The sequence below is a fragment of the Electrona antarctica genome (genome assembly GCF_951216825.1).
Source record: "Electrona antarctica genome assembly, chromosome: 12".
Lineage (NCBI taxonomy): Eukaryota > Metazoa > Chordata > Actinopteri > Myctophiformes > Myctophidae > Electrona > Electrona antarctica.
Window position 1 is genome coordinate 15849650 of NC_136793.1, and position 18513 is coordinate 15868162.

The 18513-nt window shown below is 44.0% G+C and overlaps 1 protein-coding gene across 1 annotated transcript in view; it reads right to left on the bottom strand.

The window, feature by feature from the left end:
- rtkna (rhotekin a) overlaps positions 1-18513 on the bottom strand; it is a 162526-nt gene that overhangs the window by 21195 nt on the left and 122818 nt on the right. The window contains exons 2-3 of the mRNA XM_079517070.1: positions 9941-10202; positions 4280-4333 (exon numbers count right to left, since the gene is read on the bottom strand). Coding sequence (XP_079373196.1) covers positions 4280-4333; positions 9941-10202 — 316 coding nt within the window. The remainder of the gene's footprint in view (positions 1-4279; positions 4334-9940; positions 10203-18513) is intronic.

Here is an 18513-nt window from a genome sequence, read left to right on the forward strand (position 1 = left end):
AAGTACACCCCCTGGACATGACGCTAGTATGTCGCAGGGACTTACCCCCAATCCAACCCTTGATGCTGAGTGTCAAGCAGGGAGGCACTGGGTCCCATTTTTTGAGTCTTTGGTATGACCCGGCCGGGGATCGAACCCCGACCTCCCAGTCTCAGGACGGACACTCTAACCACAAGGCCACTGAGCTGGTAACCAAAAGTTAGACTATGGAGATAAGAGGTTTCTGCCCTGACATCGACATCAACATGGGCCACAAAGGGGATGATACGGCCTACGGTACCTGAGGAGACTGGGAAACCAAACGCTACTCTGCCAGCTGTTTCACATGCACTTACACAACATGGGACTCAAACAACAACCACCTATTACCACCTGCCAAGTACTATGATGATAGGTCAAATACTAGCGGGGTAAATGCCATTCTAGAGTACTGTTATTATTATTATTATTATTATTATAATACACCTTACACAGAATGTGTGGGACGTGATTATTTGTACCGCATCGCTGTTTCGCACGCATGGCTGGACAGGAAAAAAGCCAAAGCATTCGTATTGGTCCAAAACCAGCCATGCTAAATACTAATGTTTTTTTTTTTTAAAGATATTTTTTGCGGCTTACGCCTTTTATTGGTTTTTGAAGGGACAGACAGTAGGCTGACAGGAAACGGGAGAGAGATGGGGGAAGACATGCAGTAAAGGCCGTGTCGGGCTCGGGAGTCGAACCCGCGGCACACTGCGACTGGATTACCAGTCGGGTGCCCAGACGGTTACGCCACCGCCTGGGCAATACTAATGTTTTACTTGAGTTACACACTACACTGTACAGAATATCATCGCTGTCGGGCAGAAACCACTTAACTCCATATTTTAACTTTTTGTATTATTTTTCGTAAATGAATGCCCTACTTGATCATACTACAGCGTCACACGAAAGCATCAAAAGTAGCAGATCCAGGCGCTCGGGAACGTGCCGCTTGTAGATCTGCTGCTTTTGCCGTTTTTTAATCTGAATCGTTAATACGTTTTGGGACATGTGAGGTTTTTGGAACAGAGAGTTCTGACGCTTTGTTTCTCTATTCTCTAGCTCAGAAAACAGAAATAAAAACCATTTAAAAAACGTAATGTTGTTTACAAACTGAAGCGTTTGGAAGGCCTCCCCCTGTCATTCATATTTGAGAGGCCTTAAAGGAGCATTCAGTGATTTGGGTAATTTGGAAAACCACCCAGTCCGCCCGGTAACAAAATATGCACATGCACGCTCTACAGTGGGGTGAAGTGCAACAGGCCAACAGCATGTGCACCAAGGCCCGCCCCCACTCGATCATGATTGGAGGAAGGCCCCTCTCATCCTGATTGGATGACGGTTTTGCCACCCGCCACCAAAACTGAAACTAGGGTTTTTTGACCCCAGGGGCTCACTGGGGACAGGGAGGAACTCCTTATATGGTCAGCACACTCTATAGTAGGGAGGATTATCCAGAAAAAAAGAAAAAATAAGTGATATTTGAATTAAGTCAAATCACTGAATATACCTTTAAAACCTTCAAACATTCCGAGAATACGTTATATTTCAAAAGGGGATTGAAACCTAGTTGCTCTCATTCTCGTGGGTTCTCTCTCGTAATGTCCCCGTGCTTTTTAATGGCCTTGGCTAATGGCCTCATTAAGCCTCATTAAGGACTCTCTCTACCTGTCTCGTCGGTTCATTTTTGTGCTCCGGTCATGCACATTCATCCCATGCAGGTTGTCAGGGGAGGTGGGGGGAGCGCAGAGCTCTATAATGACTGTGCACACATTTGACCCGCATTAACTCCCAGCGATGAGGCGCTGAGTAATGAACCGTCAATCAACACGTTTTAGAAACGTGCTCTTTTCTTCCGCAGTGTTCATTTGCATTCACCTGGTGGTAGCCATGTGACCACGTGGCTGGCTAATTAAACAGTTCTCAAAAATAGCAGATATACATGCTCGCAGCACTGTACATCTGCTATTTGTGAACATTTTTTTTGAAAAATTTAATAATTGAATAATTTGGCATTTTTGTAACACGAATCTTCTCTTCTGGGGGGCCTTCAACACATTTCCAGACGGGGTCCTTGACATGAAAAGGTTTGAGAAGAACTACTGATTTAGAAGGCATTCGTAGAACCGGCCTCAGGTCTTAATGGGTTATTTCGATCTGGAATGGGTTAGTTAGATCTGGGTTATCAGGTGAATGCAATTATTAATGACCTAGTTCATAGACAATCAGCAGGTTATTACCCCCCAGGACCTACGGGTTGTAACCGCTGATTAATGAGGGTAACAGAAAATCATAACAGATTTTGTATAATCATAATAATGAATGATAATAATTGGTTTCCATTCAAATGTATTAAAAAATAAGTCAGAAAGAAAATGCAAATGCATGCACCTTTTCATCCACTACTCTTATGCAATTTAACTGGATACAACTGGATACATAGTTTTAATAGAAAACCATAGTTTGTATACAAAATCGTACAGTTTAGAAACAAAACCATACCGTTTGTTATACACAACCATCAGATTACATCCACACACACAGGCCAGGGAGGAGGGCTTGTACAGTACAGTACAGTACAGTACAGTACAGTACAGTACAGTACAGTACAGTACAGTACAGTACAGTACAGTACAGTACAGTACAGTACAGTACAGTACAGTACAGTACAAGACGGTCTGATTTTTCTCTCTCTCGATAACGCCGTTGGCCCGTCAAAAAAACATCTGGACATTTTTGTAGATTGAAATGTGAATGTTCCGAGTTTCCGTTGATGGAAAGCCAGGTACTGAACTAAAGCAGTCAACAACAACTGAACCAGGAGCTTGCTGCAGGAATGTGTTGGAGCCAGCAGACACACAGGTTTGAACAAACAGAACAAACACACACAGTCTGTTTTTAGAACAAAGTCAGCATGTCACGCAGCTCACCACAGGACAGAACACCTACAGAGGACACTAACAGATGTCACTCGTGTTCCTCTCTCGGTGCTCTCCATCATCGTCGCTGTCGGGCAAAAACCTCTCATCTCCATATTTTAACTTTCTTTTCTTGAATCAACGCCCCTACTTGATGACACCACAGCTTCACAAAGAAGTATCAAAAGTGCTTGATTTGCAAGCTCGAAATGCGGCGCTTTGCGGCGTGTGCGTGGCTGTGTGTGCGTACTACTTGTGATCGCTAAATGTCGCCACAAGTATAGTACAATTCTGTTGCCGTCAGGAAGAAACCTGTGTGTGTTTAGAGATACATTTACAATGGGTCCCTCTTCGAAAAAGGGATGTCATATTTCCAACAGGTTCCTGCGACAGTAGGGACGGATATACATCTGAGAGACTGTACACAGATTCCAAGGATGAGCTCTCTGGCAACAACACCATAAAGACTGCACATCAACAACACCATAAAGACTGCACATCCAAATGAGTGGCTGCAACAACACCATAAAGACTGAGATGAGATGAGCTCTCTGGCAACAACACCATAAAGACTGCACATCCAAATGATCGGCGCACAGACGGATGCCGTTTGGCCTCAGATGGCCACGTTCTAAAAATGGATGAGAGACGCAGCGAGCAACACAGACACATGACAGGCAAAAGCAGCAAACTACAGCCTCTGGCCCATAGTGTGTGAAAAAGAACAGAAATGGTGAAGAAGTTTCCAATGAACATCGATGATACTTGGACCGAGAATACAAATATGAAAAACGCTTTGTTCAATTATTGAACGAGGGGTTGAGATTAAAGTTTTAAAAAGATACGTCTTTGAGACAGTGTTTAAACCATGTTTTTTCAACAGGGGGTCTGGAACCCCTACTGGGTCTTCAGAGTTAAATAAATAGGGGCCAACAAATCCTTATGTGATAGGAACTTAAAAAAAGAAAATTAACCACTATCATCCCTATTCTGGATGTACCATTTGTTGAAAATAGACAATCTACAAGGTCACAATAACACATCGCAGAGGTTTGGTGTAGACGGGAAAAAAACAGCAGGTCAAGTTATATCTGAAAATACACATTAACTTGAATCCAACACTGATGGGTGAAGCAAGTCCATGAAGCTATGAAACCCATGAAAAAGTTGAATCTGCAACACAATGATATGACATGTATTGTGGGGTCCCTGCTTCATCTCTCTGTCAGAGTCTCAGCTAAGGGGCCCTTGGCCTGAACAATGCTGAAGACCCCGGTTTGTTTTTAAACCATCAGTGAAATGTGTGCATTATTCCCAGTGTTTTCTACTTTTCTTACCTCCTTTGTTCTTGAAGTATTCCGTGTCTTTCCACATGAGAGGGATCCGAAGATCTGAGAAGACAAGACGACAAGAACCTTGTAAGCAAAGAGCTACATACAGTAGTCAAAAGGTTTCTGTTTGTGGTATACATTACAATATTCAGCAGCATACTTTATCAGTGGTTCTCAACCAGTGGGGCTTCCAGGTGGTCCCCAGCTAAATGATGGAGTGTTGGTAACCAAATTAAACCAAATGAACCTGTAAGGGTACATTTGGTTTCATGGTTTTGCCCTCCATTTTTTGCGTGAAATGAAACCAAATGGACCCGCAAGAGTTAAACTATTGTTAAACGTCTGCATTGCTTAATTTACAAGAAGTCTACACAATTAGAGAATGTAGAAGAATTATGTTGTCCAACGTTTGCCTGTTATCTCTCCTATGGTACCAACATCAATAGACTACAGCACGGATGGAATTGGGGACAAACTCTTATCCAACGATGACAACAATATTCAAAGTTTTGGGTTATGAGAGGCTATATCCTATCAAATGGTGGTCCGTGGCTCAAATGCCGAATAAATAATGGACCCTTAATATGAAAAGGGTTGAAAACCACTGCTGTATATTAATTGTGAACTTGTGTTTTTGAGTCGTGTTTTGTGCTGCTTTGCGTGTCTATGATCCCCATAACTAAGCCTGGGAAGCAGTGCCTTCAGAGCAGTGTGGGGCCACAGGTCAAGAGCCCGTCTCCTGTTTCCGTGATGTACACATGATGTACACGTACAACCGACGGACATGACATAACTACTGTAACTACTGTAACTACTGTCACATGGGAAATGCCCCAAATCCACAAGCTTTATGCTTAGTGCCAAGCAGCGAGGAATTAGGTACCATTGTTATAGTATTATTATGTTATTGCTATGAATGAATCTATCTGGGATTGAACCCCTGATTTCCCAGTCTCAGGGCAAAAACTCAAACCACAATGGCCACTAAGCTGGTTATTCAGTATATACTGTATAATCAGTGGTTCTCAATTTTTTTGCTCGTGACCAAAAAGAAAAATTTGAGGTTTGCCTGAGACTCAAAGTAGTGAAAATAGCCGATCTTGTAGATCTGCTATTTTCACTACTTCTTAACCCTTAGAAGGTGAAAGACGCCAATTGGCGTCATCATCAGCATTCCGGAGGAGATCAATGACGCCAATTGGCGTCTTTCTCGTTTTTGATTAATCTAAACATAATAATATGCTCCGGAGCGCTGTTTAAATTCCTGAGCTTATATTCCAACTACATTACCCAGAAAACCCGTGTCACGTGACACACGTGTACGTGTTGCCATTGGAAGCTGGTCCCACCCCCTGTAAACAGTGGGGGCAGAGGGAGTCTTCATAGATTTCATTGTTTAGCCTGTTTTCCGTCTCGCCCGAGCGATTTTCTAGCAGAAAAAGTTGAAAGCAGTACTATTTATTTGAGCGAGTTTTGTGGTATTAGTATTGATCCATACGCGTCCCAGTCGCCTTCTCCAGGCGGAGTAGCCCTGGTCCAGTGCTTACAGCGAGACTCGCTGCTCCCTCCCTCCTTTTTTCATTGTCTCCCCATCGTCGTCCGATGAGCTATACCGGGAAACCATTGAAGAAGACGATCAACCTGGAATGTTTTGAGGTAATCTTATTGTAGAAAATGCCCTTCTATAGTGATCAGAAATCATAAGATGATCGCTACAAATATAGATGCTTGGATAATTACTACTACTAGTCAGATCATGACGCCAGAATGACTCACCACGATGGCCCCCAGCCATTAGCCAGCACCAGAGGTGCTGGCTAATGGGGGGGGTGGTGTCGATCGGTTGGTCGGTGCATTGGTGCTGGCTAATGGCTGGAGGGGGGGTTGGTGTCGATCGGTTGGTCGGTGCAGTACAAATGTATCGTAGCAGGCATGCACGCATGGCAGTACAATTATTTTATATTGTAGCGTGCCTTATAGGCGATCTGATCTTTAGAGTAATGTTCGCTCCTTTTATTTACAAAGACGGAGAACAAACATGCATCGTTTACTGAAGCAACGCGTGGTTATGATGACCTTGCTACAAGGATCGGAGGGGGGACGGGGAGTGAAGCTAACAGTAGCGTATTATATAAGACCTGTATGACGTTTCATTGACGTCTGAGCTTGCATGATAATCGCATTCATTGTATATTGTATACAATCATGATTGTACATTGTTTAGTGTGTCTCCGTGTGATGATGATGATGACGATGACGATGATGTCAGATAGCCTACGTTCCTCCCCCCCCCCCCCAAATGGCTATTGGCCGGGCTGACTACAGCTAAATGTTTATTTTTATATATTTAGAACTGGCATCAGATGATGATGATGATGATGATGATGATGATGATGATGATGATGATGATGATGATGATGATGATGATGATGATGATGATGATGATGATGATGATGATGATGATGATGATGATGATGATGAAGACGAAGAGTCAAGACTGCGATGGAGTTCTCCGACACTGAACCGGATGCATTCATTCATTTCAGTTGTTGTTGGTTTTTTTTTTAATTTAGCCTACACACACACACACACCGTCAAGAACAACTGGAATGCAGTGGTTTGGGGACACTGGGGAGTTTGGGGACAACTGTTTTGTATGTAGGCCTATTTATTTTCTGTAATATTTATTATAATTGTATTATGTTAGTAGTCATAAAAAATAAAAGACGCTTTTACAATGAGTTAGACCTGTCATGGCTATTTTGTTCACTATTCTGAGGTTTATGGTTTGACTAAGCGAGTTTCAACTGTGATTTACTCTGTAACGGTAGATGGTAAGAACCCAATTTTTTGTTATAATACAGTATACATTCAAGTCTATATTTTGATACATATCATGGGCACAAAGTCATATCAAAACAATGTCCTTGGATGTGTTTTTTATCAAAACTGTTTCTTCACAACAGGTTTTTGAGATACATGCATGAATAGACAAGGTACTGGTAAGACTATGTAAACATGGTATATATCAAAATGTGCGTTAGAATGTCTAATTTTACCCCAAAAAAGAATTGAGTTTATATGATGTTCCAATTCAGAGCTAGGGGGACTTTTAGCTGGATAGGTCAGATTGATCATGACTGACCATGCTATTTATAGATGGCAAAATATCTACAGTGGTACATGTGAGAAACTTTTTATTTTATTTTAATTGAACTAGACAACTCACCCTTTAAAATGAGATATTGCATGGCTATGTACGCCCAGCAGAAAAAAAGTTATTTAGAAAATAAAACTTCAACCGGGCATAACTTTTTTTGTTGTCCTAGAAACACTACCCAGTGTAAATGCAGGCTCTTTTAAATGGCTTCCAACACAAGAACTAAACATTTTATCAACTCAGTTCAAGCAGACAAGTCAAGCTTTCTCTGAAGGTCTTTCGTTGTCACACATTCACAACAGAGAATTTTCAATAAATCATTCAAAAACGCAATTCTGCCATAGAGAAGTCTACAAACTATATAGAAATCCTTGAAACTCTCAAAGAGTTAAACATTTGCTTTCTAATTTATGGATTTTATTTTATTTCTTCATGAAATTACGAAAATGTATGTTTTTTGGAAAAATGTTAATAATTAAAAACAAAATGTAGGAAACCAAAAAATATAGGGACCCCCCCCTCCAAAAAAAATTGCGACCCACAAATGTTTGGGAACCAGTGCTGTATATGACGTTGTGCAGTTGTTTTTCAACCTTCATTGCCGGCCTATGCAATATTCACCTGCCTGCTCTCTACCTGGGCCAGGCTGATGGACAGCCTCTAACAGGTCTCCAGGCTGATGGACAGCCTCTAACAGGTCTCCAGGCTGATGGACAGCCTCTAACAGGTCTCCAGGGCGTACGGCGAGGCAATAACAAGGATGAATGAAATGTCCCATAACAGAGAGAGAGAGAGAGAGAGAGAGAGAGAGAGAGAGAGAGAGAGAGAGAGGGGAAGTGCCGGCATCAGCCACAGCCTGAAGGAATAGTTCTCCATTAAGATGACGATGTTTCCTTCTCTTTTAATCTCTCGTTCCTTAAACTCTGTCTCTCTTTCATTGTATTATGTATCTCTTTGTGGGCCAGTCCGTCCACAGCTTTTGTCTCTCTCTGTTTCTACAACTTTCTCTCTCTCCTTGTTTCCAAGCTCTCTCACAAAAGTGACTCGGGACAGTCCTTTGTACCACGTAGCTATCAGGCTCCAGAACCAATCCTAACCCCGGGTTTTGCTATATACTATACGTACAGTACATCCACGTATGATAGCAGCATTCTAAGGTTGGCAAGGAATATCACCTCAAAGTATCACCTTTGTCCACCAGTCGACTTTGAGGCTTAATGAGGAGTTTCTCCAAGGGTAAGCTAAGCTAAGAGGTGGACATTGCACGTGTAATCTCAATTTTGTTCTTTGTTTTGTGTCAAATGTATGTATATGTGTTTCGCATACATGGCTGCTGGGTCTCTGTCGGTCGGGTGGAAACCTCATATGTCCAAAACTGTTACTTTTCAGGATTCAAATTCAAAAGTAGCAGATCTACAAGCTCGAAATGTGTCGCTTGCAGATCTGCTACTTGTGATGCATTTTGTGTGACGTCGCAGTATGAATGATCAAGAAGAGCGGTAATGTACGAAAAAACAAGTTACAATATGGACATAAGAGGTGTTTCTGTACTATCCAGATGTTATAGGCCAGCTGGCACTGTACTATATGCAGATACGTACATACAGTACTGTATATTCAGACATAAATAAATCTATGACAGATGCATATCTATCCATGCATATAGTAATAGTATCTGGTGATAAGATTGTTTATACTCATTCAAATGCAGGACAGATTTTCCTTGTCAGACTCCAAGTCTATTTATGTCATCTTATTCTCATCTCTCTATACTTCCCTCCTACTTAATGCGTACTGTCTGCTGCTGCTGCAGCTACTACCACACCTGCATTGATTTACCCTTGGGAATCAACAATGGCTTATCTTCTATCTTATCCTCTCTCTCTCTAAGTAAATCAACTAAGTGTAAATCAGGTGTAACTCTATATCTAATCCCCTAAACCTAACATCTAAATGTTTAATACATAAACCCCAACCTGAATCTTATTTATTTTATCCTAATAGTAAAACTATCTTCTTCCTTTTTTGCCACAAAACCTTTTTTTTTCTTTCTTGTAAGAACCAGGAAAAAGGTCCCCACAATGTCTGGAATTCTGTACTAAACTTGTGGGGGACATCTTGCTAAACCCAATACACTTCTTTGCCTTTTTTTTGTTTTACTATTTTGAAAAAGATATTAAAATTGTTCAACTAGCCGATCTGCATCAACACGTTGTGAGCTTGTAGATTGACTATTTTAACTATCCAAAAATGTTTTTTCAAAATAGTAAAAAAAAAAGGCAAAGAAGTTTAAGGATAAGGCTTAGCACTGATGAAAATAGGGCCCTTGGTCCTCACAAGTCTAGTAACACAAACACAACACACACACACACACACACACACACACACACACACACACACACACACACACACACACACACACACACACACACACACACACACACACACACACACACACACACACACACACACAGTGACACACACACACACACACCTAACCCACTCACCCGAGATGGCTATCTTTCCTTTGCAGGGCATGCGGTCGTCGGCGGCGCCCGTGTCCGAGGAGCGCCGCGCCACCCGCTGCATGACCTGCGCCTCCTTCATGCGCTGCAGCTCCGACATGTAGGCCATGATGCGCGTGCTGCACGTCTGCAGGCTCTTGGAGGCCTCCAGGGCCTGGTCGCGCTGCGAGCACGCCGCCAGCAGCTTGCAAGCCCCATCGCGCATCCGGATCTCGTGGTCGATCTTCTTCTGGATGTCGCTGTCCTGGAGATAGATGGGCAGATAGATGGAAGCTGTTATTATAGATCTCGTGGGGGAGGGGGAGAATTCAGCTGGCCAGAGGCAGCACAGCAGTTAACACTATGAACGCCGCCATCTATATCAGTGTCATGATTCATATCAGCTGTTTCGGGCCGAAACCGAAAGCACATTGTAATCTTAGCAGCTGGCGATGTTGTTTATCTTTCGCCAGGAACGGTACTATGTCGGCCGCGATGCGATCAAAAATCACTATTCACATCTGAACACCGGACGGATTTGACAAAAAGGAGGACTTGAGTATTTTTCAGAGAAAACAGGCAGGAAAGAAAACGCAGTAAGTGGATTGCTATGGAATGCGCACGCATTCTGCCTTGTGCCGGGAGGGACGAAGGCGTTGCTGGGCAGCACTAGAGGCATGTGTTTAGCTTCAGCCGGTCGATTTTGATATAAAGCTTATTACCCGGTGGCACCGCGGGTTTGGCTTTCATTGGGTAATTATTATAACTCGTGGCACTCTACGGGTACAGAGTAAGGAAAAGCGATACAAAGGTAAGAGAAACAATAAAAAGCAACCCCCCCCCCCCTCCAAATAGGGATGCTGGGGTTAATTAAAGTGCACAAAAAAAAAACACAAAAAGGTAGAATATGGATTTTCCCCGTAAAGCCAGCCCTGGCACGCAGAAACAACTCATTTGTCTTGAAAAGTTAGTAGCCTAGTAGTTAATAGTTTGAGTTTGTCCTCGTGGCATGTCACCAGGCGTTAAAATCACCCCATGTTTCTGTTAAACACAGCTGATGAGGAGGAACAACTGATGAGGAGGAAGAGAAGTGGAATGAATGGCTGCAGGCCTTTTACTGATCACACTGGGAATGGTTTAGATTCACCAAGTAGCTTTCTATGCAGAGCAGGACGGCAGGACGGCAGGACGGCAGGGCTCCTGAAGGGCTCCTGAAGTCATTAGACTGCACATTGACACCATTATAGAGTTTGGATGTTTTATGGATGACGAGGGTCCCGGTGTGTGAAACTAACCGAGTGAAAAAGGAATATTGTGTTAAGTTTCCTCCAGCGGATTGAGTGTAATCGTCCAACTGTGTGTGTGTGTGTGTGTGTGTGTGTGTGTGTGTGTGTGTGTGTGTGTGTGTGTGTGTGTGTGGTGGCATGGATGCCATTAGGACAAGAGGCAAAACATGGCACACTTGTGCATCCTGCCCTCACTCCCTTCTAAGCAAACTCGTAACGCACGCACACGCACACACGCACCTCGGAAGTAAAAAAAATAATGAAGCTGTCACACACTAAGAAACACACAGAGCCGAAGATGACATGCACACTTAGGCCGGTGATTACAGAGACACTCACACATTCATGAATATTGAATACACATCACAGCCTGTGACACCACACACACACACACACACACACACACACACACACACACACACACACACACACACACACACACACACACACACACACACACACACACACACACACACACACACACACACACACACACACACACACACACACACACACACACACACACACACACACACACACACACACACACACACAACCCTTCCTGCTCCAGATGAGCAGATTGGTGCCTTGCATGGTTTCCTCTGCCATCACTGGTGTGTGATGGGCACAGACGGGCACTCGTTCTTTGTACACACACACACAAAAAACAAATCACTAAATAATGCCCCATTGGTCCCCTCCCCTCCCTCTCTCCCCTCCCTCTCTAACCACTGTGCTCGTTGTTCTCATTCAGTCGGAGTCACGGCTCTATGAAATTCCTCTCCTTTTGAATTCAGCTATTCCTTACAGTATGTATGCCTTTTCTTCATATTCCAGCCCTTACACTTCACTGTACTCAACTTGCCTTTTTAACTGCCTACACCCCCCCACCTCCTCACCCCTCCATCTCTCTCCGTGTCTCCTACCATCAGGCCCATGTGGCTGTTCAACAGTGGGGTCTAATAATGTGGTTTGGACACAGATTCTCGCTTGGGACCGCTCACTGAGCGAGGGGTTTTTGGGGTTATATTAAATGGCCTCGCCGCCGTGTCAGTCAGAACCGATGGCTGTGCTGAATAACAACAGCTCCTTAGGATCAAACCGCGCACCGCACGGAACTACCCCGCGTGGCGGCGAAGAGCTTACACCAACAGCTGTAAATCAAACGCAACCGTCCAAAATATACAGTCGTCCCACGCCCCGACAGAGTAGCCTGAAGGGGGGAGAGGGGGGGGGGAGAGGGGGGGGCCATCGCCGCTTGAGAGATGGAGCTGCTCAGCCCGGCGCCATTATTTTGATACAGCTATTTCAACAAACAAAGCAAACATTAACCCAGTCTGGGCGGGAACCCCTTTTGGTGTTAGCATTATGTTATGCTTTAGCTATTGAAAAATAGCATTATGTTATGCTTTAGCTATTGAAAAATAGCATTATGTTATGCTTTAGCTATTGAAAAATAGCAGATCTACAAGCTCATAGCGCGCCACCGAGTGGCGCGCTAAGAGCTTGTAGGTCTGCTATTTTTTTTAAATCGAAGAACGACTGAGATAGAAACATAGCTTTTTCAGAAAACTTTCAGGATGTAGAAGACATTTTTAGAATCTGATCTCAGGTCAGATTAAAGGAGGGGATCAAAGACCACGGCGAGGACATTGCTCTACGTGAAGCTAAAGGGCTGCCGGCGCCAACAATTAACCCATTGCCAAGGATTTATTTGGCAGCGCCGCGGACCCCCAATCATGAAAAATGAAAATGTTTTGTGCCAGGGACCCCACCCACAAGGTTTGTTTTTAACCCATTTTGACCTGAGATCAGATAATCAAAATGTCTTCTACATCCTGACAGTTTTCTGAAAAAGCTATGTTTCTATGTCAGTCATTCTTCGATTTTTCAAAAATAGCAGACCTACAAGCTCGTAGCGCGCCACTCGGTGGCGCGCTATGAGCTAAAGCATAACACCAAAAAGGGTTCCCGCCCAAAATGGGTTAATTACTATTGTGTGAGGGGCGCTCTTATCATCATACATCATATAGTCTACAATATACATCACATTCCATGCTCAGCCAATCAAATCATCACAAATTCCGGCCAATCACAATATAATATATACATATAATATATACAAATAAATTACAGATGCTTATCCCGGATTGAACGGGATAAGAGCCAGATGTAGGGAGCGTGAGCAAAGCACATGTATTCAGATAAAACATAAATAACCGAACTTCAAACGAGTGGTGCTACTGGAGGTTCAGTATATAGTGCTTATCCATTCCACGCCGTGCGGACAGGACAGATTAAATGTGTATCTCTTCTGTGAGAGTGAAGAAGGGCCCCTATAGACAAACAAACAACCTCCTCTACTGACCAAGAGACAGATACTTTAGACTTGGTGGGAAGGAAAGGAAAGCAAGACCTGGTTGTTCTGGTTGTACTATAAACCCAGATGGTATCACAGACAATGTCTGCCATGTCCGTGTGCGTGTGCGCGTGTGTGTGTGTGTGTGTGTGTGTGTGTGTGTGTGTGTGTGTGTGTCCGTGTGTGTGTGTGTGCGAATCCCAGGGCAAAGTGTTTGTTTATACGAGATTCGACGTGAGCGCAACGCGTGCTTAGAATTCAACCCAGCGGCATATTTGTTCGTTCTGTGTCGAAGAAGTAGAGGACAGAGTTAGATAAAGACAGAACGGAGAGAGCAACAGATAAGCAGCCATTTTCATTTTATTGCCTCTGTCGGGTGGAAACCTCACATGTCCAATGTTTTCAGGATTCATATTCAAAAGCAGATCTCACATTGTGAGCTTGTATAATTGTTTCCGATAATTACAACCGTGTAGTTGTTTGTCAATAATTGTGTTCATTGGAAACAATTGATGATTATGCAAAACAATAGCAATTAGCTCAAACTATTTCGATCGGGCGATTATGTACTAATTATTGCCTAGTTTCCACGCCCACACACACAGCTTATCAGTCAGTACAGTACAGTGTGGTGCAGTGCAGTCAGTGGTGCGTGTGTGAGGCTGACCTGAGAGGAGGAACAGAGTCCTGTATTTATAGCAGCTAAATGAACAGGCCTGTTGTCCTACTGGGAAGAGGCTCAGAATAGAAGGAGCATCCATCCATCCATCAGCCTACTTCACATGCTAATCCACATGCTCTGAGACATGATGGACAGACACTTTTAAAGAACTTAGAGAAACGGGCTGGATGGCACTTACACGCACCTTCTAACGAGAGCGCAAAATCTGTCTTGGAGGAGCCACTCATCGACTTCTCTAATATACGCCAACAACCAATATTCCCTGTGTTTCTTCACTAGTCCAATCCAGAAGAAGAGTTTGCCGGCCACTGCTACAGAGCTGACAATGAGGTTATATCTTCCCTTCTTCTCTGGTATCCTGCCTCAAAGCAGACCAGGGGTAGAAAACTGTCGTTCCCTGATCGCATCGCTAGGGACACATGTATCAGTAAGCAGGAACTGGGGATGGCAATGAAGGACCGGGCGGGAAGTCTGGCGTGGCATTGTGAGATCCATGATCTCGATCAGGGTCGAAAAATGACTCTCTACGGCTGGAGGAGTGATAGATTCATTGATCTAAATCACAGTGGGTCTGGGTCGGGACCCAAAGGTTTCGAGTAAATATCTATTCCTCTTTTCTTTTTTTTTGATCTCTTACTATTTTTTCTCCAACAAATTTAAACAGAAATAAACAAAATCTTCAATTTAAAAAAAATCCAACATTTCAAAGTATTTCATTTTTTTAAAGAAGTAGTGAAAATAGCCGATCTACAAGCTCACAACAACGCAGCGGTGGCTCAGGGGTAGAGTGACCAGATGGGAGTGACCAGATGGGAACCATGAGGTTCCAGTTCGAACCCGGGCTCCCCCAGAGTTAGTGTCCTTGAGCAAGACTCTGAACCCCTAATTACTCCTGACTAGACCTGTACGTGCCCGTTGGCCACCGGCCTACTTGAGAACGATGCAACTTGGGAACCTAATAATACCCGTTGTCAACTTGTCATAGCACCTGTTTTAACTGTCTGTCTGTGTCCCTTTTGTGCCCATACTGTATAAGTGTACGTATATGGACATCTCTGTATCTGCCAGTCTACCTGTGTCTGAACTAAGAGTGCAAACTGACTGTGAAAAGTGGAGTGGTTATTGGTTAAGTAATCAATTTGCAGGTGTGGGGTTGCCATGGCAATCAATTGGCTGAGGCAGAGGCTGGAAATTGCACAGGTGAGGGGACTTTGGCTCATTATGACCAGAGCCTTTTTGTGGTGGTTCTTGAGAACCGTGGGTCCGACCGACTCGATACCAGGCACTGCACTCCCTGCGGGGGTGTGGAACGCATGTGTCGAAGTCGGTGGGGCAAACGGTTCTCAAGTTATGTGCATTACAGGTGCTATATAAATGCACCATTCTGTAGATCTGCTATTTATTTTAATAGCAAACACAGGTGTTTAAAATCATTGTGATGGCTACCACTAGTACTTTGCATTCCCCTCTTTATAATTGACAGAATCTTTATGAAAATAATTATGATTGACAGAAGTTATATATAAATATACAGAAATAAAATAAAATACTTTTCAACTGGAATGGGTGAAAGGGCAGGTGTCCGACCCCCTCCTCCCTGGGCCCTATGCGCACACACACGCGCACGCGCACACGCACACACACACACACACACACACACACACACACACACACACACACACAGGCGTATGTGGGGAGAGGTAGCCGTCTGCTGTGGTCAGCGGTAGGGGTCAGGGGGTCAACGACCCAGACAGGACAAGCCTAACCACGCAGAAGAGCACGTCGTAAACAAGCCCATTACGCCACCATCTGTGACCGCATCGTACACCTACGTGGTGTGTGTGTGTGTGTGTGTGTGTGTGTGTGTGTGTGTGTGTGTGTGTGTGTGTGTGTGTGTGTGTGTGTGTGTACTTGGATTACTACTGTATACTTGTGAGGGCCAAATGTCCCCACAAGTATAGAAGCATATGAGAGACCATTTTCCTGGACATTTGGACAGTGGTGGAAAATGTACTCACATGTTTTACTCAAGTAAAAGTATCAAGCAATGTAGAAATACAGTACACTGTTACAAGTAAAACTCTGGAATTCAAAATCTGTCTGTCTGTCTGTCTTTTCAGCTTAAGGTTTAGAGTGAGTGCACTTAAATACCGGTACGCCATTATAAGATGTTGACGTCCTCACAAGTATAGTAATACGAGTGTGTGTGTGTGTGTGTGTGTGTGTGAGCACGTGTGCGTGCGTGCGATGCGTGCGTGCGTGCGTGTGTGCGTGCGTGTGTGTGTGTGTGTGTGCATGCGTGACTACCTTGATTATATGAGAGAGGATCAGCCTCTCTCTATCTTGCCAGACGGCTACAGAGAAGGAGGCGACCATCTGGCAGTTATAGACTACCTGATGCAGGGTTGGAACTAACTGAACAGTTAAAGACTACCTGATGGAGGGTTGGAACTAACTGAACAGTTATAGACTACCTGATGGAGGGTTGGAACTAACTGAACAGTTATAGACTACCTGATGGAGGTTTGGAACTAACTGAACAGTTATAGACTACCTGATGGAGGGTTGGAACTAACTGAACAGTTATAGACTACCAGATGCAGGGTTGGAACTGACTGAACAGTTACAGACTACCTGATGGAGGGTTGGAGTGTTGGAGACTAGCTGAGTTCCAGTGTTGGAACTGACTGAACTAATAACGACATATAAACACTGTCCAGTGACAATCTGGAGCAAGGCATAGGCGTGAGTTGAGTGGACGCACCCGTTCACCACGGTCTGCTTTCCATTTAAAAAATGTGGAGGATCTGAATAAACAGAGAGAAGCAGCCATTGTTCTCCCACTTCTTCTTCTCTCTCTCTCTCTGGACGTGCCATAGACCCACCCACCTCCTTTCACCTTCATCATATGAATCCCTCTCTTAACCGCAACATTGTAAATCCTACACGGGTTGTGCTTAACCCTTAGAAGATGAAAGACGCCAATTGGCGTCTTCATCAGAATTCCGTAAATGATCAATGACGCCAATTGGCGTCTTCACAGTTTTTGATGAATCTAAACATATTAATATGCTCCGAAGCGCTGTTTAAATTCCTGAGCTTATATTCCAACTACATTACCCAGAAAACCCGTGTCACGTGACACACGTGTACGTGTTGCCATTGGAAGCTGGTCCCACCCCCTGTAAACAGTGGGGGCAGAGGGAGTCTTCATAGTTTTCATTGTTTTGCCTGTTTGCCGTCTCGCCCGAGCGATTTTCTAGCAGAAAAAGTTGAAAGCAGTACTATTTATTTGAGCGAGTTTTGTGGTAGTAGTATTGATCCATACGCGTCCCAGTCGCCTTCTCCAGGCGGAGTAGCCCTGGTCCAGTGCTTACAGCGAGACTCGCTGCTCCCTCCCTCCTTTTTTCATTGTCTCCCCATCGTCGTCCGATGAGCTATACCGGGAAACCATTGAAGAAGACGATCAACCCGGAATGTTTTGAGGTAATCTTATTGTAGAAAATGCCCTTCTATAGTGATCAGAAATCATAAGATGATCGCTACAAATAGATGCTTGGATAATTACTACTACTAGTCAGATCATGACGCCAGAATGACTCACCACGATGGCCCCCAGCCATTAGCCAGCACCGAAGGTGCTGGCTAATGGTGTTGGTCGGTGCATTGGTGCTGGCTAAGGGCTGGAGGGGGGGGTTGGTGTCGATCGGTTGGTTGGTGCAGTACAAATGTATCGTAGCAGGCATGCACGCATGGCAGTACAAGTATTTTATATTGTAGCGTGCCTTATAGGCGATCTGATCTTTAGAGTAATGTTCGCTCCTTTTATTTACTGTCTACAAAGACGGAGAACAAACATGCATCGTTTACTGAAGCAACGCGTGGTTATGATGACGTTGCTACAAGGATCGGAGGGGGGACGGGGAGTGAAGCTAACAGTAGCGTATTATATAAGATCTGTATGACGTTTCATTGACGTCTGAGCTTGCATGATAATTGCATTCATTGTATATTGTATACAATCATGATTGTACATTGTTTAGTGTGTCTCCGTGTGATGATGATGATGACGATGATGTCAGATAGCCTACGTCCCCCCCCCCCCCCCCCCCCCAACTGGCTATTGGCCGGGCTGACTACAGCTAAATGTTTATTTTTATATATTTAGAACTGGCATCAGATGAGGAGGAGGAGGAGGAGGATGATGATGATGATGATGATGATGATGATGATGATGATGATGATGAAG